This window comes from Sus scrofa, chromosome 6, assembly GCF_000003025.6.
Source record: "Sus scrofa isolate TJ Tabasco breed Duroc chromosome 6, Sscrofa11.1, whole genome shotgun sequence".
NCBI lineage: Eukaryota > Metazoa > Chordata > Mammalia > Artiodactyla > Suidae > Sus > Sus scrofa.
In genome coordinates this window covers 79,117,092-79,140,532 of record NC_010448.4, presented here as the reverse complement: position 1 = coordinate 79,140,532, position 23,441 = coordinate 79,117,092, and the positions used below count along the sequence as shown (strand labels likewise).

General features: G+C 37.6%; 1 protein-coding gene across 38 annotated transcripts in view; it reads left to right on the top strand.

Moving 5' to 3' along the window:
• Positions 1-23,441, top strand: part of EIF4G3 (eukaryotic translation initiation factor 4 gamma 3) — a 359,841-nt gene that overhangs the window by 241,530 nt on the left and 94,870 nt on the right. For all 38 annotated transcript variants that reach the window (XM_021097639.1, XM_021097671.1, XM_021097668.1 and 35 more), the window contains one exon: positions 22,671-22,759. In XM_021097639.1, the coding sequence (XP_020953298.1) occupies positions 22,671-22,759 (89 nt within the window). The remainder of the gene's footprint in view (positions 1-22,670; positions 22,760-23,441) is intronic.

The following is a 23,441-nucleotide window of genomic DNA, read 5'->3' as shown; positions in this document are numbered from 1 at the left end:
CCAACAGCATATGCTTACTTCATGTAGAGCATGTTCATTTTTGTTAATTCTTACAATGTTTCAAACATTTCATGATTATTATATTTGTGATCTACAGTGATCTGTTATCAGTGATCTTGGATGTTACTATAAGACGGTGAACTTAACCCATAAATGTTGGATGTGTTCTGACTGCTCCACTGACCATGTTCTCCATCTTTTCCCCCTCTCTTCGGGCCCCGCTGTTCCGAGACACAACAGTATTGAAATCAGGCCAGTTAAAAACCCTGCGGTGGCCTCTAAGTGTTCGAGTGAAGTGAAGAGTCACATATATCTCACTTTAAATCAAAAACTAGAAATGACTGAGTTTAGTGAGGAAACATGTCAAAATCCAAGATAAGCCAAAAGCTAGGCCTCTTGTGCCAAACTGTTACCCAAGTTTTGAATGCAAAGGAAAAGTTAGTTCTGGAAGGAAATTAAAAAAAAAAAACAAAACCAAAAAAAAACCCCTGCTTTTTTGGTGGACACAGGAATGATAAGAAAACAAAACAGCCCTGTTGCTAATATGGAGAAAATTTTATTGGTCTGGATAGATCAAATCATCCACAACATTCCTTTAAGTTAAAATGTAACCCGAGCAAGGCCTTCACTCTCTTCAATCCTGTGAAGGTTGAGAGAAGGAAGCTGCAAAAGGAATGTTTGAAGCCAGCAGAAGTTGGTTCATGAGGTTTTAGGAAAGAAGCTGTCTCCCCATTACAGACAAGTATAAGGTGAAGCTGTAAGTGCTGATGCAAAAGCTGCAGCAGGTTACCCAGAACATTTAGCTAAGGTAGTGAACGAAGATGTCTTCAATAAACTACAATAAATTTTCAGGGTAGACAAAAACAGCCTTAAGCCCACTGTTGAGACCCACTGCTCAGAGAAAAAAAAAAAAAAAAGATGCCTTTCAAAATATTACTCTTCATCGACAAAGCACCTGGTCACCCAAGAGCTCTGACAGAGATGTACAGCAAGATTAGGATGTTCTCATGCCTGCGAACATAGCATCCATTCTGCAGCCTCTGACTCCAGGAGTAATTTCAACTTATTTAACAAATACATTTCGAAAGACTGTTTAGTTGCCGTAGATAGTGATTCCTCTGATGGATCTGGGCAAAGTAAACTGAAAACCTTCTGGAAAGGATTCACCATTGTAGATGCCATGTAGAACATTCATGATTCATAGGAAGAGGTCAACAGATCAGTACTAACAGGATTCCAGTCCTTATAGATGACTTTGAGGGGTTCAAGTCTTCAGTGGAGGAATCACTGCAGATGTGGTAGAAACAGCCAAAGAACTAGAATTAGAAGTGGAGCCTAGCAGTGGGTTAGGATCCGGCGTTGCCGTGAGCTATGGTGTAGGTCGCGGGCTCGGATCCCGCGTTGCTGTGGCGTAGGCGGGCAGCTACAGCTCCGATTAGATCCCTAGCCTGGTAATCTCCATATGCTGCAGGTGTGGCCCTAGAAAAGACCCAAAAAAAAAAAAAAAAATGGAGCCTAGGAGCTCCCATTGTGGCTCAGTGGTAACGAACCTAACCAGGATCCATGAGGACTTGGGTTTGATCCCTGGCCTCGCTCAGTGGTTTAAGGATCTGGCATTGCTGAGAGCTGTGGTGTAGGTCATGGACATGGCTCAGATCCTGAGTTGCTGTGGCTGGGCATAGGTGATAGATGGCAGCTGTAGCACCAATTTGACCCCTAGCCTGGGAACCTCCGTATGCCTCATGTGCAGCCCTAAGAAGCAAAAAAAAAAAAAAAAAAGTAGAGCCTGAAGATATGACTGAATTGCTGCAATCTCATGATAAGACTGATGTATGAAGAGCTCTTTCTTTTGGATGAGCAAAGAAAGAGGTTTCTCGAGAAGGAATCTGATCCTGGTAAAGATCTGTGAAGACTTTTGAAGTGACAGCAAAGGATTTAGAATATTACATAAATTTAGCTGATAAAGAGGCAGCAGGTTTTGAGAAGATTCTAATTTGGAAGAAGCTCTACTGATGGTAAAATGCTATCAAACAGCATTGCATGCTACAGAGAAGCTGTTCATGAAAGGATTGAGTCAGTTGATGCAGCACACTTCAATTTTGTTTAAAGAAATTGCTGCAGCCACCTCAGCCTTTAGCAACCACCATCCTGATCAGTCAGCAGCCGTCAACATCTACCTCTTCCAGCAAAAAGATTATATAACTCCTTGAAGGTTCAGATGATGATCAGTATTTTTTAGCACTAAGGTATTTTTAAATCAAGGTATATACATTTTTTAGACATAATACTATTACACACCTGGTAGACTACAGTATAATCCAACCATAAATTTTTTAATTAAAAGATTTTTTATGGGGAGTTCCTGCTGTGGCAAAACAGGATTGGCAGCATCTCAGTAGTGCTGGGATGCAGGTTTGATCCCCAGCCTGGCACAGTGGGTTAAAGATCTGGTGTTGCTACAACTGCAGTGTAGGTCACAGCTCTGGCTCAGATCTGATCCCTGGCCTAGGACCTTAATGTGCTTCGAAGCAGCCAAAAAAAGAAGAAAGAAAAAAAAAGGTAAAATGATATTATAACCATTGTGAAGTGGAATTTGACAATATCTAACAAACAAAAAAACTTTTCTTAATTGAAATGTAGTTAATATACAACATTATATTTCAGATATAGAACAAGGTGATTCAAAACTTAGATTAGATTCCATTTAAAGTTATTATAAAATGTAGGCTATATTCCCTGTGCCATACACTATATCTTTACATCTTGCTTATTTATATTTTAGAATCTTAGATTTTTTGAAGTATAGTTGATTTATAATGTGTTAATTTCTGCTGTAGAACAAAATCATTCAGTTGTACATATACATATATCCGTTATTCTCAAGATTCTTTTCCCATATAAGTTATCATAAAATATTGGGTAGAGTTCCCTGTGCTATACAGCAGTTCCCTGTTGACTGTCCATATGCAGTAGTGTGCATGTGCCAATCCCTCCCCCCAACTTTCCCCTTCGGTAACCATAAATTTTAAATATTTTTATATGTACTGGAAAACCAAAAATTTTGGGTGACCTACTTTATTTCCATATTCATTTTATTGTCGTGGTCTAGAACTGAACCTGCAGTATCCCCAAGGTATGTCTGTACTAGAAAATATCTATTAGACTCTGCTCCTGATTTCTAGCACAGAACTCCAAATACTCTTGTAATTTGCTAAGTGATAAGAACAGTGGGAGCGTCTCTTGTCCTAATAACTGGTTTTTGATCTCTGTCCCTGACAACAAGCCTTGTAAATTCCTAAGTAGCAAGAGCACTAGAAGCATCATTTGTTCTATTGAAATGACTCTAGGTGGGTTCTTGGATGACACCGGGATGGGGGCTGCTAACCAAAAAGAACAAGTCATGATTTGAATCGTAGAGTTTTCAGCCCCTCCTTCCATCCTCCAAAGGAAGGAGAGGGGCTACTGATGGAATTAAGATTAGATCATGCCTGAAGCTTCCAAAAAATCCTAGTAGTAGGAGGTTCAGCGAGCTTCCAGGCTGGCGAGACATCCATACCAGGAGGGTGATGCGCCCTACCTCCACAGTGGAGAGCTCCTGCACTTGGGACTCTCCCAGACAGCCCCTTCCCATTGCGTGTATCTTCATCTGGCTGTTAATGTCCATCCTTTATCTTATCCTTTAACAAACTAGTGAACATAATTAAGGGTTTCCCTGAGTTCTGTGAGCTGTTCAGGAAACATGAGGAGAATGAGTGTTGTTGGTACATCCAGTCTGTAGTTAGTTGGTCAGAGGCACAGGTGATTACCTGGACTTGGCAACTGGCATCTGAAGTGGGATCGGAAGCAGTCTTATGGAACTGAACCCTAACTTGTAATATCTGACACTCTCCAGGTAGGATAGTGTTAGATTGAATTAAACTGTGGAAACAGCTGGTGTCACAGAGAGTTGCTTATTGTGGGGCAAAACCCTACATATTTGATGACTTGAAGTGTTCTGAGTAGAAAAGGAAATACACATAGAAAGATAGACTGGACTTTTCTGTTACAGCTATAAACCATTGAATTATATACTTGAAAAAAAGTAAAATTTATAGTATGTGAATTACATCTCAATAAAGCTTTTTTTTTTTTTTTTAAATGAATAGAACCATGAGTGGTTGCGCTGCTAGCATCTATATAAGGATCTATCAGAGACATTACCCTAAGAACTTAATGTTAAAAACCCTGAAGAGAGAAATTCAGCAAGTTAGGGAAGTTATAGCTTAGAAATTTAGGAAGTAGGTTTTAACAAAAACACCGTAATTGACAATACAAGATGTAAAGGAATGTTGGAGTACCACCTGAAGCCACATTGTCTTTGGTTGTATTTTATGCCTGGACTGTGTATTATTATTATATCTATCTTATTTCACTAATTATTTCACATCTTTTATTTCACATTCTATTATTTCACTGGTTATTTCACATCTTACCTGATTTTAAGAGGGTGTTGTTCTTAGCTCAGCAGTGAACGCATCACTGCAGTAACCATTCTAGGGGCATTGTTTGATGTCACAAATATGGAACATCTACTGGGCTAGGAAAGTGGGGTTGTTATTTGTGGTTAAAACATAAGGGATCTGTGTTTGATAAGTACTGATTCTGAATTTCGTTTGTCTCAATTCTTGTGTAGTTTTGCCTCCATTGAGTCACCCTCTCCAAGTCCTCCTGCAGCTTCTGCCCAGGAGCCTTCCAGGGCTTTCTCCTTACAGCTATCCATCCCATTCATTTATCCATCCATCTCTTCAATCATCTTCCTTTTCTTGTGCATTTCATAGATTCTTATTAACTCCTCAGCTTTTGCAATTCTCTCTGCTTTGGGACTTCTCTATAAAGGTATTTTCAGCATGCATTTCCTAAAAAAGTCTTTCAGAGAAAATATTATTTCTGGATGTATCTGTTCAAGAGTTACAGAGACAGAGCTGTTGTTTCACAGGTGTGAGATCCAGACTCTCAGGTCAGTCTTCAAGGCCTTCTGTTAGTCATTATCTCTCCCTAGCTTTACTTTTTTTTTTCCTAGCCAATCCTCCATACCTATTATTGCCTTGATACTGTCTCCTCAACCTAGACCATATTAAAGAACCTGCTCGAAATTTAGTTTTTTCAATATGACTATCTTTATAAAATTTTCCATTCTGATAGTTCCTTGACTTAGAACCTAAGTAGAGTTATATTGGTTTAGAATACTTGAGGGCTTTATGAATATCAATATGTATATGTTTTTTCTCTAGCTCTCTTTATTTTTTATTGTTGTTGATTTACAATGTTTTGTCAGTTTTTGCTGTATAGCAAAGTGACCCAGTCATACACACATTCTTTTTCCCACATTATCCTCCATCATGTTCCATCACAAGTAACTAGATATGGTTTCCTGGGGCTATACAGCAGGATCTCACTGCTTATCCACTCTAAAGGTAATAGATTGCATCTACTAACCCCAAACTCCCAGTCTATCCCACTCCATCCACCTCCCCCTTGGCAACCACAAGTCTGTTCTCTATGTCCATGAGTTTGTTTCTTTTCTATAGATAGGTTCGTTTGTACCATATATTGGATTCCAGATGTAAGTGATATCATATGGTATTTGTCTTTCTCTTTCTGGCTTACTTCATTTGGTATGAGAGTCTCTAGTTCCATCCGTGTTGCTGCAAATGTCATTGTTTTGTTCTTTTTTATGGCTCAGTAGTATTCCGTCGTGTATATATACCACATCTTAATCTTCTCCAGCTCTGTTATACCTTCTTCAAGATTAGTAAAGCTCTGATTTATTTCATTACCTCCACAGAGCTTTTATTAAATGTTTACTCATTTAAGCAAATAATAGGTTCTTGTTGTTTGTTCTTGATTTGTTTTTGTTTTAGAGTATCTGACTAACAAATCAAAATAATAGCCATACCACCCTAATCAGAAATATTTGTTGATTTTAATAATAGCTATCATTGATTAAATGCTTGCTATTTGTCAGGCACTGTTGTATTAACTTCTTAATCCTCACAACCTTATTCTTCTACAGAAAAGGAGACAGAGACACAGAGGAAATAATACTCAATAAAGGTTATATAGTTAGTAAATGGCAGAACCAGCATTCATACTCAGCTCCACATCTAGTGCTCATAACTACCTCTCTATGTTGTCTCTCATTTTTAAAATTTATTTGTATTTTTTTTCTTCTTTTCTTCCCTTTTTTTTTAGGACCTCACCCACGATATATGGAGATTCCTAGGCTAGGTGGTAATCAGCTGCCGGCCACAGCCACAGCCACAGCCACACAGGATCTGAGCTTCGTTTTCGACCTACACCACAGCTCATGGCAACACTGGATCCTTAACCCACTGAGTGAGGCCAGGGATTGAACCTACAACCTCATGGTTCCTAGTCAGATTTGTTTCTGTTGCACCATGACGGGAACTCCAAAATTACTTACGATATTATAATTTCAGGTGTACAGCATAATGCATGAATATTTTTATAGATTATACTCCATTTAAAGTTTTATGAAATATTAGTTATATACCTTGTGCTTTATAATATACCCTCATAGCTTATTTATTTTGTATAGCTTGTTCCTCTTAATCCCTTGCCCCTGTTTTGCCCATGCCTCTTTTGTTCTCTGTACTGTACTGCCTCTCATAATGTAAAGTTGTTTAAAATAATTGCTGTAATGTAGATAATCATTTTATATTGAAGATGAATATAACATTCACATAATCATATATTCATATAAATTAACAATTGAGAGTAAACAGATTGATAATAATAGGGGTTCACAGTTAAATGTACTCATCTTAAATAGCTAATAAGAGACAGCAAATCACAGCAGATGTTATCCCTAGCCCATCAGCTAATGACTCTTTTTGTAAATTTCTCATTCCAGAATCCATGTATGTAATCTAGGCTGCACCTTGGTACTCCGTGCACTATTTTAAAAATGAAAAAAGAGGTCATTATTTATGTGATAGCATTCAGTATCCAGTGAAATACTTGATAACATCCAAAAACGTTTACAGTATCCAGTGAAATACTTGATAACATCCAAAAACTTTTAGGGTTTTTATAACATAGTACCCTCAATAATAGTTGTCATTTATTCAACAATTACTTATGAGTCCCAGAGATGTTGTAATTTAAATTAGTAATTATTAGTTATTATTTTTACACAATTCAAAGAACATTTATGATATTTCATAAATTGCCCAATCACATTTCTGAATGCTGTTGTAACCCCTAAAAGCATGGCTTTCCTATATATGTTACACATAGGGTCTATACTAATCATTGTTTATCAATACCAAGTTGAAAGAACGGACATTTTCCTTAAGAATTTATTTTTTGTCTAAATTCTAATATCGCTTGTATCAGGTCAGTTTTTCAGAAAGGAGAGTGCTTCAAAGTTCCATAGGATAAAAAGCGCAGAAATAAACTCACCCACCTAAGATGTACTAATCTTTGACAAAGGAGGCAAGAATATACAGTAGAGAGAAGACCATCTCTTCAGTAAGTGATGCTGGGGAAAATGGACAGCCACATGTAAAAACATGAAATTAGAACACTCTCTAACACCATACCCCAAATAAATTCAAAATGGATTAAAGACCTAAGCATAAGACCAGATACTATTAAACTCTTAGAGGAAAACATAGGCAGAACACTATCTGGCATAAACCACAGCAATATCTTCTCAGATCCACCTCCTAGAGTAATGAAAATAAAAACAAAAATAAATAGGATGTAATTAACCCTAATTAAACTTAAAAGTTATTTTACTGCAAAGGAAACCCATAGAATGGGAGAAAATATTTACAAATGAAGCAACTGACAAGGGCTTAATCTTCAAAATAGCAAACAGCTCATGCAGCTCAGTATCAAAAAAACAACCACAACCCTATAAAAAATGGGCAGAAGATCTAAGTAGACATTTATCCAAAGAAGACATGCAGATGGCAAAAAAAAAAAAAAACCCACATGAAAGATGCTCATCATTGCTAATTATTAGAGAAAAGCAAATCCAAACTAGTATGAGATACCACCTTACACCAGCCAGAATGGCCATCATCAAAATGTCTACAAACAGTAATTGCTGGAGAGGGTGCAGAGAAAAAGGAACCCTCTTACACTGTTGGTGGGAATGTAAATGGAAGAACCACCATGAAAAACAGCATGGCAGTTCCTCAAAAAACTAAACATAGAATTACCATATGATCCAGGAATCCCACTCCTGGACATCTATCTGGAGAAAATTAAAATTCAAAAAGATACATGCATCCATATTTTCATTGCAGCATAGTTTACAATACCCAAGATGTGGAAGCAATCTAATCCATTATTTGCAGAACAGACTTTGCAAACAAATTTATGCTTGCCAGTTGGGACTGGTGGGGGTGGAGGATGGCCTGGGGGGTTGGGATTGACATTCTTTATCCTTAACTACAGAGGGGGCTGAAATACCACCCAAGGAGGAAAAGGGAGTATCAGGATAAAGGTGAGGGGGAGGTGCATGGAGCACACACACGTTTTACAAAAAAGTTTGTTGCTGATTTCCTGAAGGTTACTACCAGTCACAAGGAGCAGACTTTACCTTGAAGGATTTTAATGTTTTTCTACACATGAGGAGATGCAAGAATTGGGCACATAAAATCTCTAAAAATATCTATCTGAAGACCTGTTCTTCCAGTTTTCCTAGAGCCCAGGGTGCCTCACTCCTGGTCTCCACCCTGAGCTCCACTCAGGGAGCCCTGTGGGTTTGTAGCTGCAGTGGCTCATGTTTTACTCCATGTAGAGGCTGATGACAATTGCCAAACTTCATTTCACAGAGGATAAGGGCTTCAAAGTTAGATCTATGTTTTAACATTTACTGTGATCTGTGTTCCAGCCTCTACTCTCTCTGGGATTGGGCTGTTTAGTTAAGCTCCTCATATTTCAGTTTCCTCATCTCTGAAATGGAAGTAATGTGGTAGTGTTGCCGAAATTCAGCCTCTGTCTGCTTTTGCTGAATTGAAACATAGAGACAGAGTTTTGATTAAGGAGAAAAAAAATAGCTTTATTGCTCTGCTGGGCAAAGGAGGGTCACAGCAGGCCAATGCCCTAGGAAAGAATTGCGAGGAGTTTTATAGTAAAAAGGAGAAAAACACATTTTCAGGTAGGAATCAGAATTGGGACAAATATGCATTCTTCTTTCTTTGGGGGAATCGTAGTCATTAAAGCTGAAGTCGAGAGTTCTCTGTAAGATCATTATGGTGGTCTTCTGGGTTATTGCCTAGAATAACAGTACTTGCAAAAAGGGCACACTGTTCAGAGATTAGAACAAACCAGGCAAGTTTAAAGCTGTTTGGTTTTAAAGTATTCATTTCTAAAAGAAGGATAAGGAATATAACTTTTCTCTTAGGTATATAAGATGGCTATATTATTATGTGTATCCCTTGAGAGGGAACCAGGATCCTGCCCCAAAGCCGTACTGTTGTTTCTTTACTCTTTCTTACTGTTCCTTCCTTTTTCTTTGCATCCCCTTCCTTCCCTGATCAGCAACTGTCTGAACCTGTCCCTTGGAACTCAAGAAAGGTCATGGTGGCTGATGAGGCCCATTTCTTAAGAACAAGAAATGGGGGGCACAGACGGCTTTTGTCCCAGGAGCTCCATAGGGCCCTGCTCAGTTTTAGTAGTACCTACCTAATACAAAAAGATTGAAGCAGTGTTTACCATTGAAGAGAGATATTAACCTTCAATTTAATTTTGATTGCAGGGTATTTGTTTATTAATATATTTTTAGTGAGCATATAATACTTTAGTGAGTATTATTAGATGCTAGATATACAAAGGGTACCAGTAAAATACAGTTCTTAGCTTCAGATAGCTCAAATTCTAATAATGCATTCTTAGTTTGTATCCAAGTCTTTGTGTAGAATAACAAAGGTATATTAAGTGGGTTAGTGATGAAATTTTTTTAGCACTGGTAGGGCAGGAAATGATCCTGCTGTTGACCAGAAGATAGAAACTAAATTTCTAGTTTAATATGCCTTAGAAACTAAGAAAGACATGTCTTAAAGGCTAGTAGTAGTGTCATTCTCATGCAGATGAACATGCATGAGAATGTTTTTTATCAAAAAAGAATTTTCCTTAATTTCAAATTAGTTAAAAAGGGTTTTTTTCATGGCTTTTTTTGTCAGTGTTGTTTGTGTACGTATTTATTGGAAAAAATTCATCATAAAATTTTCACAAATAAAGTTTTTAATTTTTGTCATGGGAAAAAAAATAACAGTATATAAGTAATTAATCTCTTTATAGCGCATCTGCAGGTTAAAAGAAACAATCTAATAGAATATTGAGTAATGAATAAAATAAAAAATTTATAAAAAAACAAATAGTCAATAAAAATAGAAAAAGATGCTTATCCTTATTTAGTGAGTGTGAAAATACCATTTTTAGCTATTAGTTTGGCAAATATAATATCTGTACCCATGCAAATGGAAGAAATCCAACACTTGTATTTGTGATAGGTAAAAGTGTCAGTAGGTAAGGGTTTATAAGTGGGTTTTATGGGGAGTTCCTGCTGTGGAGCAACAGCACTGGAGGCATCTCTGCAGTATCAGAACACAGGTTCAGTCCTCAGCCCAGAACAGTGGATTAAAGGATCTGGCACTGCTGCAGCTGTGACTCAGGTCTGATCCCTGGCCCAGGACCATGTGCCGTGGTTGTGACCATAAAATTTTTTTAAGTGATTTTTATGGTAGGGAAAACAAAAAGTATAAGTTCTTTCAAAAGGAATGATACATTATACTGTGAAATATTGTACAGCTGATAGGTGAATGAGACAGATCTGGGTGATAACCTGGAGAAATTTCATAATAAAGAAAAATAAAGCTGTTTGTATAGTATGACCCTTTTAAAACACTATCATTTTTTAGCATGTTCGTAACAGAAATATGGATATTGCTTATGTTTTATTTACTTTAGAAACCACCCAAACCACTTTAACACCTTTATTGAAGTGTAATTGACATAAAGCTAACATATCCATATTTAAAATATTTGATTAGTTTTGGCATCTCTGCATACTCCTGAAACCATTACAACCATCAAGATCATGAACATACTTATGGCATGTTTCCTCAACAGTTTCCTCCTAGAGTTCCCTGATGGCCTAGTGGTTAAGGAGCCAGCATTGTCTCTGCTGTGGCTTGGGTTACTTCTGTGGCACAGGTTTGATCCCTGGCCCAGGAACTTACTCATGTCTCTAGCGTGCCCCCCTCCTGCAAAAAGAGTTTCCTCCTGTGTGTTTATAAATCCTTCTATCCTGCACTACCCTCCAGTCCCGAGGCAAGCACTAATCTGCTTTCTGTCACTCTAGATTAGTTTGCATTTTTTAGACTATTAAATAAATCAGAAAGCATAAATCGTTGTGTCTGGTTTTTTTTCACTCATTAGGTATGTCCATATTGTTGTGCCTGATGGTGGTTCATTTTAAAACATTGCTAACACTGTGGATATACCCCAGTTGGTTCATCTCTTGGTGGACCTTTGGGTTGTTCTCACTTTGGGGCTATTACAAATAATGTTACTGTGCACATCTATGTATAAATCTTTGTAGAGACATGCCGTCACTTCTGTAACTAGGAGTGGAATAAATAGGTCGTATGTAAGTATATATTTAATTTTTTAAGAGACTGTAAAACATTTTCCAAGTACTTATACCATTTGATATCCCTACCAGCAGTGTATGAGAATTTTAGGCTATCCTTTTTCTGGTGAATTTCTTTTACATCTTTTCCAAAAATATCTTGTGCATATCATATGTGGGTCTGTTTCTGAATTCTCTGTTTTTTCATTGATCTAGTTGTTTTTCTTGGTGCCAGTACCACTGACATGATGACTGAGGCTTATAATAACTCTTGAAGCCAGATAGCATTAAGTTCTCCAACTCCATTCTTTTTCATTCTAGATCCCTTTATCTTTTTTTTTTTTTTTCCTGTCTTTTTAGGGCTACCCTGGTGGCATAAGGAGGTTCCCAGGCTAGGGGTTAAATCAGAGCTGCAGCTGCTGGCCAACGCCCCAGCCATAGCAGTGCAGGATCCAAGCTGCGTCTATGACCTACGCCACAGCTCAAGGCAACGCTGAATCGTTCACCCACTGAGCAAGGCCAGGGATCAAACCCTTACCCTATGGATACTGGTTGGGTTCATTACCGCTGAGCCACAACAGGAACTCCAAATCTTAGAATCAGGTTTTTTTCCTTTGATTTTTTTATAATTTTTCCCTACAAAACCTGTTGGAATTTGATTGGGTTTGTGTTAAATCTATAGATAAAATTGGTATCTTACAATATCGACTCTTCTGATCCATGCACATGATATGTTTTGACGTTTAAGTCTCTAGGAATGTTTTGTTTATAATTTTGTCAAATTCAGTCTTTGAGTGGCTATTGTAAATGATATTTTACGTTTCAATTTTTGAATTTTCACAACATGGGACTAAAATAGACTTTTTTTAGGCCTCATATCCTGCAACCCTGCTAAAATTCATTTACTAGCTTTATTAACATTTTTTGTAGAGATTGCTCTGGGTTTTCTGTATAACTCATGTCATTTCTGGAGAAAGACAGATTTACTTCATTTCTAACTGGGTGTACCTTTATTTCTTTTTCTAACTTAAACTAGCTAGAGACTCTAGTACAGTGTTGAGTGGAAGTAGTTAAAAACATTGTTGTCTTTTTCTTGATCTCAGAGAGAAAGCTTTCAGTTTTTCACCATTAATATGATGTTAGCTGTAGGGTTTTGAATTGTATAGTTGAAGGAGTTCTTTTTTATTCCTAATTTGCTGAGAAATTTGTTATTTCAATCAGGAATACATATTGGATTTTATCAAATGCTTTTCCTGCATTTCTTGAGACAGTCATGGTTTTCTTTTTTTGTTTATTAATTTCTTGATATATGAATTTTTTGTCTTTTCTAAGGCCGCACCTGTGTCATATGGAGGTTCCCAGGCTAGGGGTCTAATCCGAGCTGTAGTCGCTGGCCTATACCAGAGCCATAGCAACTCGGGATCCGAGCCACGTCTGTGACCTACACCACAGCTCATGGCAACGCTGGATCCTTAACCCACTGAGCAAGGCCAGGGATCGAACCTGCAACCTCACGGTTCCTAGTCAGGTTTGTTAACCACTGCACCACGACGGGAACTCCAATATTTGAATATTAAATCAACTTTGCTTTCCTGGGATAAAACTTGGTCATGAGGTATTTCTCTTTACATGTATTGTTGAATTTGATTTACTAAAATTTTATGTTTTTTTTATGAGATATATTGGCATATGATTTTCTGATAATTTTCATATTTGGGTATATGGGTGATGCTCATCTCTTAGAATGACTTGATAAGTAGTCCCTTTCCTTCAATATTCTGGAACAGTTTGTAGAATTGATATTGTTTTGCCTCAAATATTTTCTAGAATTAACCAGTGAAGCCATGAAAATACACGACCCATAAAGACCAGAAAATAAAACTTATTTATGAGTGAAATAGTTATTAAAATTAGTAGACAACCATTAAATGGTTATTAAGTACATTTATTATAACTGCATTTCACATAGCCAAAAAATAGTGACATGGAATTGACATAATTATAAAAACATAATTGATAGAACTAGCAGACAGAAAATTAGGCAATAGAAGACTTAACCACACAATTACCTGACTTGATTTAATTACTTTCCAAACATTGAAACAACAGGTACATAAGTGCATATGTAAAATTTGCCCTGATAGACCATATTGTGAATCATAAAACAAGTTTTAAATAAATTTCAAAGGATTCAAGTCAAAGCAGGTACATTTTCTGACCACAATGCAATTAAGTTGGAAATAAGTAAGAAAAAAAAAAATCTCTGGAAAATCCCTCAGATATTTGGAAACTAAATAAAATACTTGCATATAGCCCAAGGGTCAAAGAAGAAATCAAGACTGAAAATTATAAAGTTCTTTGAACCAAATGAACCCAAATCAAAATTTGTGGTCATATCTACTTCCTGTTGCATAATGTTATAACATATCACCACAATTTGGGAGGTCAGAAGTCCAAAGTTGGTTTCAGTGCACTGAAATCAAGATATCAGGGAGTTCCCGTCATGGCTCAGTGGGTTAAAGATCTGGCATTGTCGTGAGCTGTGGTGTAGGTCGCAGACATGGCTTGGATCTGGCATTGCTGTGGCTGTGGTATAGGCCGGCAGCTATAGCTCCGATTGGACGCCTAGCCTGGAAAGTTCCATATGCCTCAGGTACAGCCCTAAAAAGACAAAAAAAATAAAATAAAATAAAGATATCAACAGGTCTTTGTTTATTCTAGAAGCTCTATGAGAGGAATCTGTTCTCCTTTTCCATCTTTTTTTTCTTCTTTTTTACGATTTTTGTTTTTTACCATGGTTGATATACAAAGTTCTGTCAATTTCTGCTGTACAGGAAAGTGACCCAGTCATATATATATGTTACTCACATTATTTTCCATCGTGTTCCATCACAAATGACTAGATATAGTTCCCTGTGGTATACAGCAGGATCTCATTGCGTATCCACTGTAAATGTAATGGTGTGCATCTACTAACCCCAAGCTCCCAGTCCATCCCACTCCCTCCCCCTCCCCCCTTGGCAACCACAACCATGGGCTGTTCTCCATGTCCATGAGTTTGTTTCTTTTTTGTACATAGGTTCATTTGCATTGTATATTGGATTCCAGATGTAAGTGATATCATATGGTATTTGTCTTTCTCTTTCTGGCTTCACCTAGAATGAGAGTTTCTAGTTTCATCCTTGTTGCTGCAAATGGCATTATTTTGTTCTTTTTCCATCTTTTAAAGGTACATATATTCCTTGGCTTGGGGACCTTTCCTCCAGTCTTCAAAGCCATCAGCATAGCATCTTCTTATCTCTTCAATTCTCTTGCCTCCCTCCCACTTGTAAGGACCATTTTGATCACCTTGGATCCATTGGGTTAATCCAGGATAATAGTCTTCTGGTGTCAAGATCCCTTAACTTAATCACATCTGCAAAGTTACTTTTGCCGTGTAAGGTAGCATACTCATAAGTTCCAGGGATTGAGACGTGGATATCTTTGGCAGCACATCATTCTCCCTAACATACTGCTAGGACAGTACTTAGCTGGCACTTTACACCACAAAATAAATACCCATTCCGGAAAAGAAAATAGTTTCTAATTATTGACCTCAGCTTCCACCTGAAGAAACTACTTAAATGAACAGATAAGTTGAATAAGGTCTGAGAGCTAATGTAATAATGGTGACTATAGTTGATAACACTGTATTTTATAACTGAAATTTGCTAAGAGACTAGAACTTAAATGTTCTCACCAAGGAAAAAAAAGATAAACATGTAAGATGATGGATGTGGGGTTTTTTTTGTTTTGTTTTTTCTTGTCTTTTTTTAGGGCCACATACATGGTATGTGGAGGTTCCCAGACTAGGGATCAAATCAGAGATGTGGGCGCTGGCCTACAGCACAGCCACAGCAATGCCAGATCCAAGCTGCATCTGTGACCTACACCATAGCTTATGGCAGTGCTGGGTCCTTAAGCCACTGAGCGCCACCAGGGATCGAACCTGTGTCCTCATGGATACTGGCCAGCTTCATTTCCTTTGAGCCACCATGGGAACTCTGATGGATGTGTTAATTAACTAGATGGGGGGAAATCTTTTCACATGTACACATATGCATATGTCAAATTACCATGATGTACACTTTAAATATCTTAGAATTTTATAGGTCAGTTATATCTCAGTAAAGCTGAAATTATAAATTAAAAAAATAGCAAAATTAAACCCAAAAGAAATAATAAAGATAATAGGGGAAATTAAAAAAGAGAAACAGTAGGAAAAAAGGACAATAAGACCAAAAAGTAGTTATTGAGAACACTAATAAAATTGATAAACCTATGATTTGATTCTTACTTTGATGATGTTTAATGTTAAAACTGGAAGAAAGAACTTTGAAATTGTATTATGGGTGTATCTTTTTCATAGAATTTAAGACTAACCATTTTGTTGTTCTTACATTTTTAGTTTCAGTGTTAAGTTCTAGAGAGAATAGCTTTACTGTTTAAGCTTCTGTGAATCTTTTTAATTTTCTTTTTTTGGGGGCTGCATCCGTGGCATGCAGAAGTTCTAGGCCAGGAATTGAATCTGAGCCACAGTAGTGACAGCGCCAGATCCTTAGCCACTAGGCCACCAGGAAACTCCAGAAAACCTATTTTTAACATACACTGTGGAATATAATTACCAAGCCATCCACCCTTATCAAAAAAAACACCACCTAAGAAGATGCTGGAAAAATGCTCACAGACAGTAGTGTTTCTTTTGGTTGACATCTCTCAGTGACCTTGTCATTCTTGCATGTTTTGTCACCATAATTATTATTTTCCAGTTTATTTACATCTCTCTTATAAAAACATCCTCCTTCTCTCACCTGGATTTCTTCTTTGCTCTGTTCCTGTTCCTCCTGTGGAAGAAAAAAAAGTCAAAATAGGATGCCTAGCCTCAAGAAACTCTAGGCAAGATTCTTGAATATGATATAATCGGAATGATTTATTGCCAACTTTTAGGATTTCAAAGTCAGGTGGGAAAAAATAGTAAAATGGGGGTGGGGGGAAATGACAGAAATGAGAAGGAATTAGAACTGGATTTTAAGAGTAGGACCTCTCACTGAAATTTCCATTACTGGAATATTCTATTCTCTCTGTACAACTCTGTGACAATGTACCTTCCCTACTAGTAGTGAAGTGTCCTGTTATCTTCTTTTTCATTATGCACATTTTGGATACAAAATGTTATAGTTTATATACACTACAGCATGGACACTACCACAAGTCTAGTTGACCATGCAGTTGACCCCTTTACACTTGGGATACCACTAGCCTATTCTCTGTATCTATGAGATTGTTTTGATTTTGTTTATTTATATATTTCATGTATGAGTTAAATCACATGTAAGTATCAACAAAGTATTTATCTTTTTCCATCTGACTTATTTCATTAGCATAATGCCTTCAGGGTCCATCTATGTTGTCACAAATGGTAGAATTTCATTATTTTTTATGGCTGAGTAGTATGTGTAGTATGTAGTTGTGTAACTATACACACACACACCCCATATCTTCTTTATCCATTCATCCATCAGTGGACACTTAGATTGTTTGCATGGTGCTGCCTTAAACACAGGGGTGCATATATCTTTTTTTGAATTAGTGTTTTCACATTCTTCAGATAAATACCCAAATGTGTAATAGGTTGGTTGTATGGTAGTTCAATTCTTAATTTTTTGAGGAGCCTCTATACTGTTTTATATAGTGCTCTAACAACTTATAGCCGCAACAACAGTGTGCAAAGGTTCTCTTCTCTCCACACTTCCTCCAGCATTTGTTATTTCTTATCTTTTCAATAATAGTCATTCTTAGAGTTGTGGTTGATATCTCATTGTGGTTAGATTTGTATTTTCCAGATAATAAGTGATATTGAACATGTTATGTGCATGTTGGTCATCTGTATGTCGTCTGGAAAAACGTCTGTTCAGATCTTCTGCCCATTTTTAAAATCAATTTGTTTGGCTTTTTGTTGTTGAGTTGTATGAGTTCTTTATGTATTTTGGATATTAACCCATTATTGTATTTGTGATTTGCAAATGTCTTCTCCTGTTTAGTTGGTTGTCTTTTTTTTTTTTGGTCTTTTTAGGTCCGCCCCCACAGCATATGGAGATTTCCAGGCTAGGGGTTGTCTTGGAGCTGTAGCTGCTGGCTTACACCACAGCCCCAGCAATACAGGATTCAAGCTGTATCACCTACACCACAGCTCACAGCAACACCGGGTCCTTAACCCACTGAGCTAGGCCAGGGATTGCCTGCATCCTCATGGATGCTAGTCAGATTCGTTTCCACTGAGCCACGTCGGGAACTCCTAGTTGGTTGTCTTTTAATTTTTATGATGGTTTCTTTTGCTGTGCAGAATCTCTTTAGTTTGAGGTAGTCCCATTTGTTTATTAAAACCCAATGGTTAAACTTATCTGTGTCCCCAGTATTTTTCAGAATTTATATTAGTCATTCCATAAAAAGATCTTTGAGGGAAAACATTTTTCTGCCAGTGATGTAAAAAATTTGCAAAAAATCTTAAAATTGTAGTATTACTTTTTTTGTTTGAATTATTTTGTGCTTTAAAGTAGTAGAAATTAAATGTGCCTGTGGTACTGAATTCTTATGAAGAGTAGAGGAGGCCCCTTTAGGCATTTCTAATTCAGGTAATTATGATTCTTATGCAGAGATTGTCACTTGTCTTATGTGCTTTAAAGCAAGACGGGGGGGAAATCTGTCTTTGTCTTGCAAATGTCAGTAATACTTCTTTATTCAGTCAGTAAATTTGAATGTCTACCCTGTGTAAGGAACTTTGCTTGGCACTATGGTTGATGCCTTAAGGAATATTTTAAGTAGACGAATAACCAGTTAAATCAGTTATTAAGAGAGGCCATCATTCAGACAATATTATATATGATGTGTTAAAGTAAAAATTGGAAGCAATGAGTTGAGACTCTCCTAGTTAAATCAATACAATAATAAGGGCCTAATCTAAGGTGTAGGCATTGGGAATGGACTAGAAAGGAAAGGACAAATCTGAGAGAGAGTCTTAGATTTAATTCCCTGATTCTAGCTAATTTGGTGTTGGCTGTCCTTTAAATCAGGGAGTCAGTGTTTCTGTCTCTCCCTCCTATGCTACTTTCACTCCTTCGTCACCTGCCTCTTCTCCCTACTCTAGCACACCCAAAGTTTACTGCACCTCTCCATCGATAATGGTAGGAGAGGGGATATATATCCCAATCTGCGTAGACACTAGGTGTGTTTGCATCTCTGTTCAGTTTTTTAAAGGACTGGTCATCTCCTAAAGAGGTGCGTACTTTTTCTTACCTCTTTTTCTGAATTACTTCTTTAAATTAAAACTTTAAATAGCCACTTGAACAGAGTAACAATTCTTTCTGTGTAAATAGCTAATTTTATTATTTATTTATTTTTAAGTGTTGATTTACAATGTTGTGTTAATTTCCTCTATATAGCGGAGTGATTCAGTTATACACATAGATACACTGTTTCATATTCTTTTCCATTATGGTTTATCATAGGACATTGAATATTGTTCTCTGTGCTACACAGGATCTTGTTGATTATCGCCTCCATATATTACAACTTACATCTGCTAACTCCCACCTCTCACTCCATCCCTCCCCAAACCCATCCTCTTTGGTGACCACAAGTTTGTTCTCTATAAGTCGTTTCTGTTTTGTAGACAGGTGCATTTATGTCATGTTTTAGATTCCACATATAAGTGATATCATATGGCATTTATCTTTTTCTTTCTGACTTACTTCACTTAATGTGATAATCTCTAATTGCATCCACATTGCTGTGAATGGCGTTATTTTGTTCTTTTTATGACTGAGTAGTATTCCATTGTGTATATGTACCAAATCTTTGTATCCATTCATCTGTTGAAGATTGCTTCCATGTCTTGGCTATTGTGAATACTGGTAACTAGGTAATTAAAAAAAAGTTTAAAAAAAGTTAAAATTATATTGTGTTACCCATGGAAGAAATATTTTGTTTAATGTTTCAGGGTGGGATACATTTGATACAGTTTTGAAAGGAAAGTTTATCTACATCTTTGGTTTTGTTGTTTACGGAAAACTCCTCGTGAGTTTATACTTAATCTTAACAAATCCTGGAGAAAGTTGTCTTCTCCTTTTCCACAAATGGAAATTAGAGCTGAATTCCTGCTCTTAAAAAAGGATTTGGTTACAGAATTCCTGTTGTGGCTCGGGTTGAGAACCCTACTGGTGGAGTTCCCATAGTGGCTCAGTGGTTTAACGAAGCCGACTAGGAACCATGAGGTTTCAGGTTCAATCTCTGGCCTCGCTCAGTGGGTTAAGGATCCGGCGTTGCCATGAGCTGTGGTGTAGGTCGCAGATGTGGCTCGGACCCCGAGTTGTCATAGCTCTGGCATAGGCTGGCAGCTACAGCTCAGATTAGACCCCTTACCTGGGAATCTCCATATGCCACGGGAGCAGCCCTAGAAAAGGCAAAAAGACCAAAAAAAAGAAAAAAAAAGAACCGGACTGGTATCCACGGATGAGGGTTCAATCCCTGGCCTCACTCATTGGGTTAAAGCATCCAGCATTTCTGTGAGCTGCAGTTTAGGTCACAGACATGGCTCAGATCTGGCAACACTGTTTCTGTGGCATAGTCTGGCAGCTGCAGCTCCAATTCGACCCCTAATCTGGAACTTCCATATTTAATTTTAAAAATTAAAAAAAAAATTCAGTTATGGAAGTAAAAGTAATTCCAGACATTTTGGGGAAATGCACATAAAAGAGACTTGTTATTTAAAATCTGAAGATCTTGGAGTTCCCGTCGTGGCGCAGTGGTTAACGAATCCGACTAGGAACCATGAGGTTGCTGGTTCAATCCCTGCCCTTGCTCAGTGGGTTAACGATCCCGCGTTGCCGTGAGCTGTGGTGTAGGTTGCAGACGCGGCTCGGATCCCGCATTGCTGTGGCTCTGGCGTAGGCCGGTGGCTACAGCTCCGATTCGACCCCTAGCCTGGAAACCTCCATATGCCGCGGGAGCGGCCCAAGAAATAGCAACAACAACAACAACAACAAAAGACAAAAAAAATAAAATAAAATAAAATAAAAATAAATAAAATCTGAAGATCTATAAAAAATAGAGACCACTACATACCTACATACATGAATGCATGAATATACATATTCATATTCATAAGACTGAAGCAGTAGTGAGTTTAAACCGACCCCCAGCTACCATAATCTGACTTCCGTACTTTGAGAAAATGGGTCACCTTGGGTAAGCCACAAAGGAAGAATAACAGCTGGTCTAATTATGTTTTCTTGTTCATCATGGTCTGTGAAGGGAAGGATAAAGACAAATTGGTTTGAGGTATGTGTAACAAAGGAGATTTATTTGTTTGTTTGTTTGTTTATCTATTTTGCTTTTTAGGGCCTTACCTGGGGCGTGTGGAGGTTCCCAGGCTAGGAATCGAATCCGAGCCATAGCTGCTGGCCTACACTACAGCCAAAGCAACGGGGGATCCCAGCCGCACCTGCGACCTACACCACAGCTCACAGCAACTCCAGATCCTTAACCCACTGAGCGAGGCCAGGGATCGAACCTGTGTCCCCATGGATACTAGTCATGTTTGTTACCGCTAAGCCACAACAGGAACCTCCTACAAAGGAGATTTATAGAATATTTTTATGATGATGCACTAATTTTGAAAAGAGTATTAAATGTCTCTTTTATCTTTTTTTTTTTTTTTTTTTTTTTTTTTTTGCTGTTTCTAGGGCCACTCCCTTGGCATATGGAGGTTCCCAGGCTAGGGGTCTAATCCAAGCTGTAGCCGCTGGCCTACACCAGAGCCACAGCAACGCCAGATCCGAGCTGCATCTGTGACCTACACCACAGCTCTTGGCAACGCCGGATCCTTAACCCACTGAGCAAGGCCAGGGATCGAAACCGAAACCTCATGGTTCCTAGTCGGCTTCTTTAACCACTGAGCCACGATGGGAGCTCCTGTCTCTTTTTTCTTATTCCCAAGACGAGTGTGGATGTTTATATTCTATTGTTCTTCTAAAAAAGATTTGAGTTTGCCACAGAGAGATGGGTTAGTTGAATTGGGCTATCAGATTAGATACATGGTTCCCTTCAGCTTTGTGTTCATTAACTTTTGATAATGTCTATATATATATATAGACCTTTGACTTTCTGCTACCTACCCATCTGCCTGAAAACCTCGATGCTTACTGTTGATTCATGTGCTGGCTTCTGTGGGATCCTTTTAATATAATGTATTTGCTTTCCGATGTTTAAATTATCTTTAAATTGTACATCCAAGTGTTGAATGATTTTGTGGAATTTGTAAGGCAAATTTTTAAAAATCGTTTGTAAATAATGTTTCATCTAGAACTCCTGATATAATAGAATAATTCAGTAAAAATTGTTTTTTCCTTAGCAGTCACCCCAGCAGTATGAAAACCTAGGCCTACAGTATTGATGTGAAATGAGAATTGACTGTTGTGGAACTGTTGTCTAATTAAATCTTAAAGTAACTTTTGTTATCTAGAAAGCTTTTAAAAATGGAATCTGAAATTTAGTATTTTTTGTGGCTTAAAGGAACCTTATATAGCATCTGATCCTACTCTTACACTCTATAGTTGAATGTGCTGGTGCCTGAGAAGTGTGACTTGATTTAACAACAGAGAAGTCTAGAATTGGCTGGTAGGCCAGTTTCTTATGTAGATACTCACCAAATACTGAATTATGTGCCTAATTATGTCCTAACCATCAAATAGAAGGAACTTAAGATGACTGGTTGAAGGCTACATCAGCTGTTGTGAACAATTTGTGCCTAAGACATTTACCATTGCAATCTCTGGGCCACAACTACACAGTTGTTCACTTTATCATCCATCGCCATGTTGTCAATGAAGCCTTCTTTTTGTCTGCTAAATTTGAATATAGGTATCGTTTAGACCTAATATTTACAGATTTGCAGTGGAAGTAATAGCTTGCTCTTCTCTTTCAGCTCAAGCAGCTATAACTGCACCAAAGATGTGGAAGAAACCAAAAGATCGGACCCGAACCACTGAAGAGGTGTTAGAGGCAGCTTTGGAGGTAAGGAGCGGCGGCATCTTCAGAACAGTGGTGCCACTTCCTAAGACAGGTGTATGTTTATAACATTTTCTTGGGAGACTGTTTTCCAAGCAAAATTTGATATATCTAGTTCAGAATCTGATTTAAGTCCGTTTATAGAATTTTTACAAAATTGTTAATAGAATGTTCAGTTTCATTTAATTCTTCACTTTTTCAAAATACCTCTTCTTGAATGGCAAAACTAAGTTATTGTGTAATTGTTTTCTTTATATTAACCAGATGGAAAGACTAATCTGGTAAAGAAAAATGGAAAAGAAAATTCCATATTAACTAGATGGAAAGACTAATCTAATTTTAAAGGAGGGTGGGGTTTCAAATACCTCTTAGCAGTGCTGGTAGAAACCATTGGGTAGTTTAGGGAAATTCATTTTGAATCTTTTTCCTGCATCCCAGTATCATAACTTTTCACTTAGGGTTTGTCTTTTGAACTAAGCCATGCCCGGTTTTGTTGTGGGATACAGAACACCAGGTCCAGTCCAAGACGTGAGGGAAAAAATCAAGGGCAGATTTAGTCCTAAGGAGCGCTTTAACAGTTTCCTAGTCTCCAGTCTCCATACACACACACACACATATGAATCCATATATATATACACATATATATGAATCCATAGATATATATATACCATTATGTACTGAAGCTTTT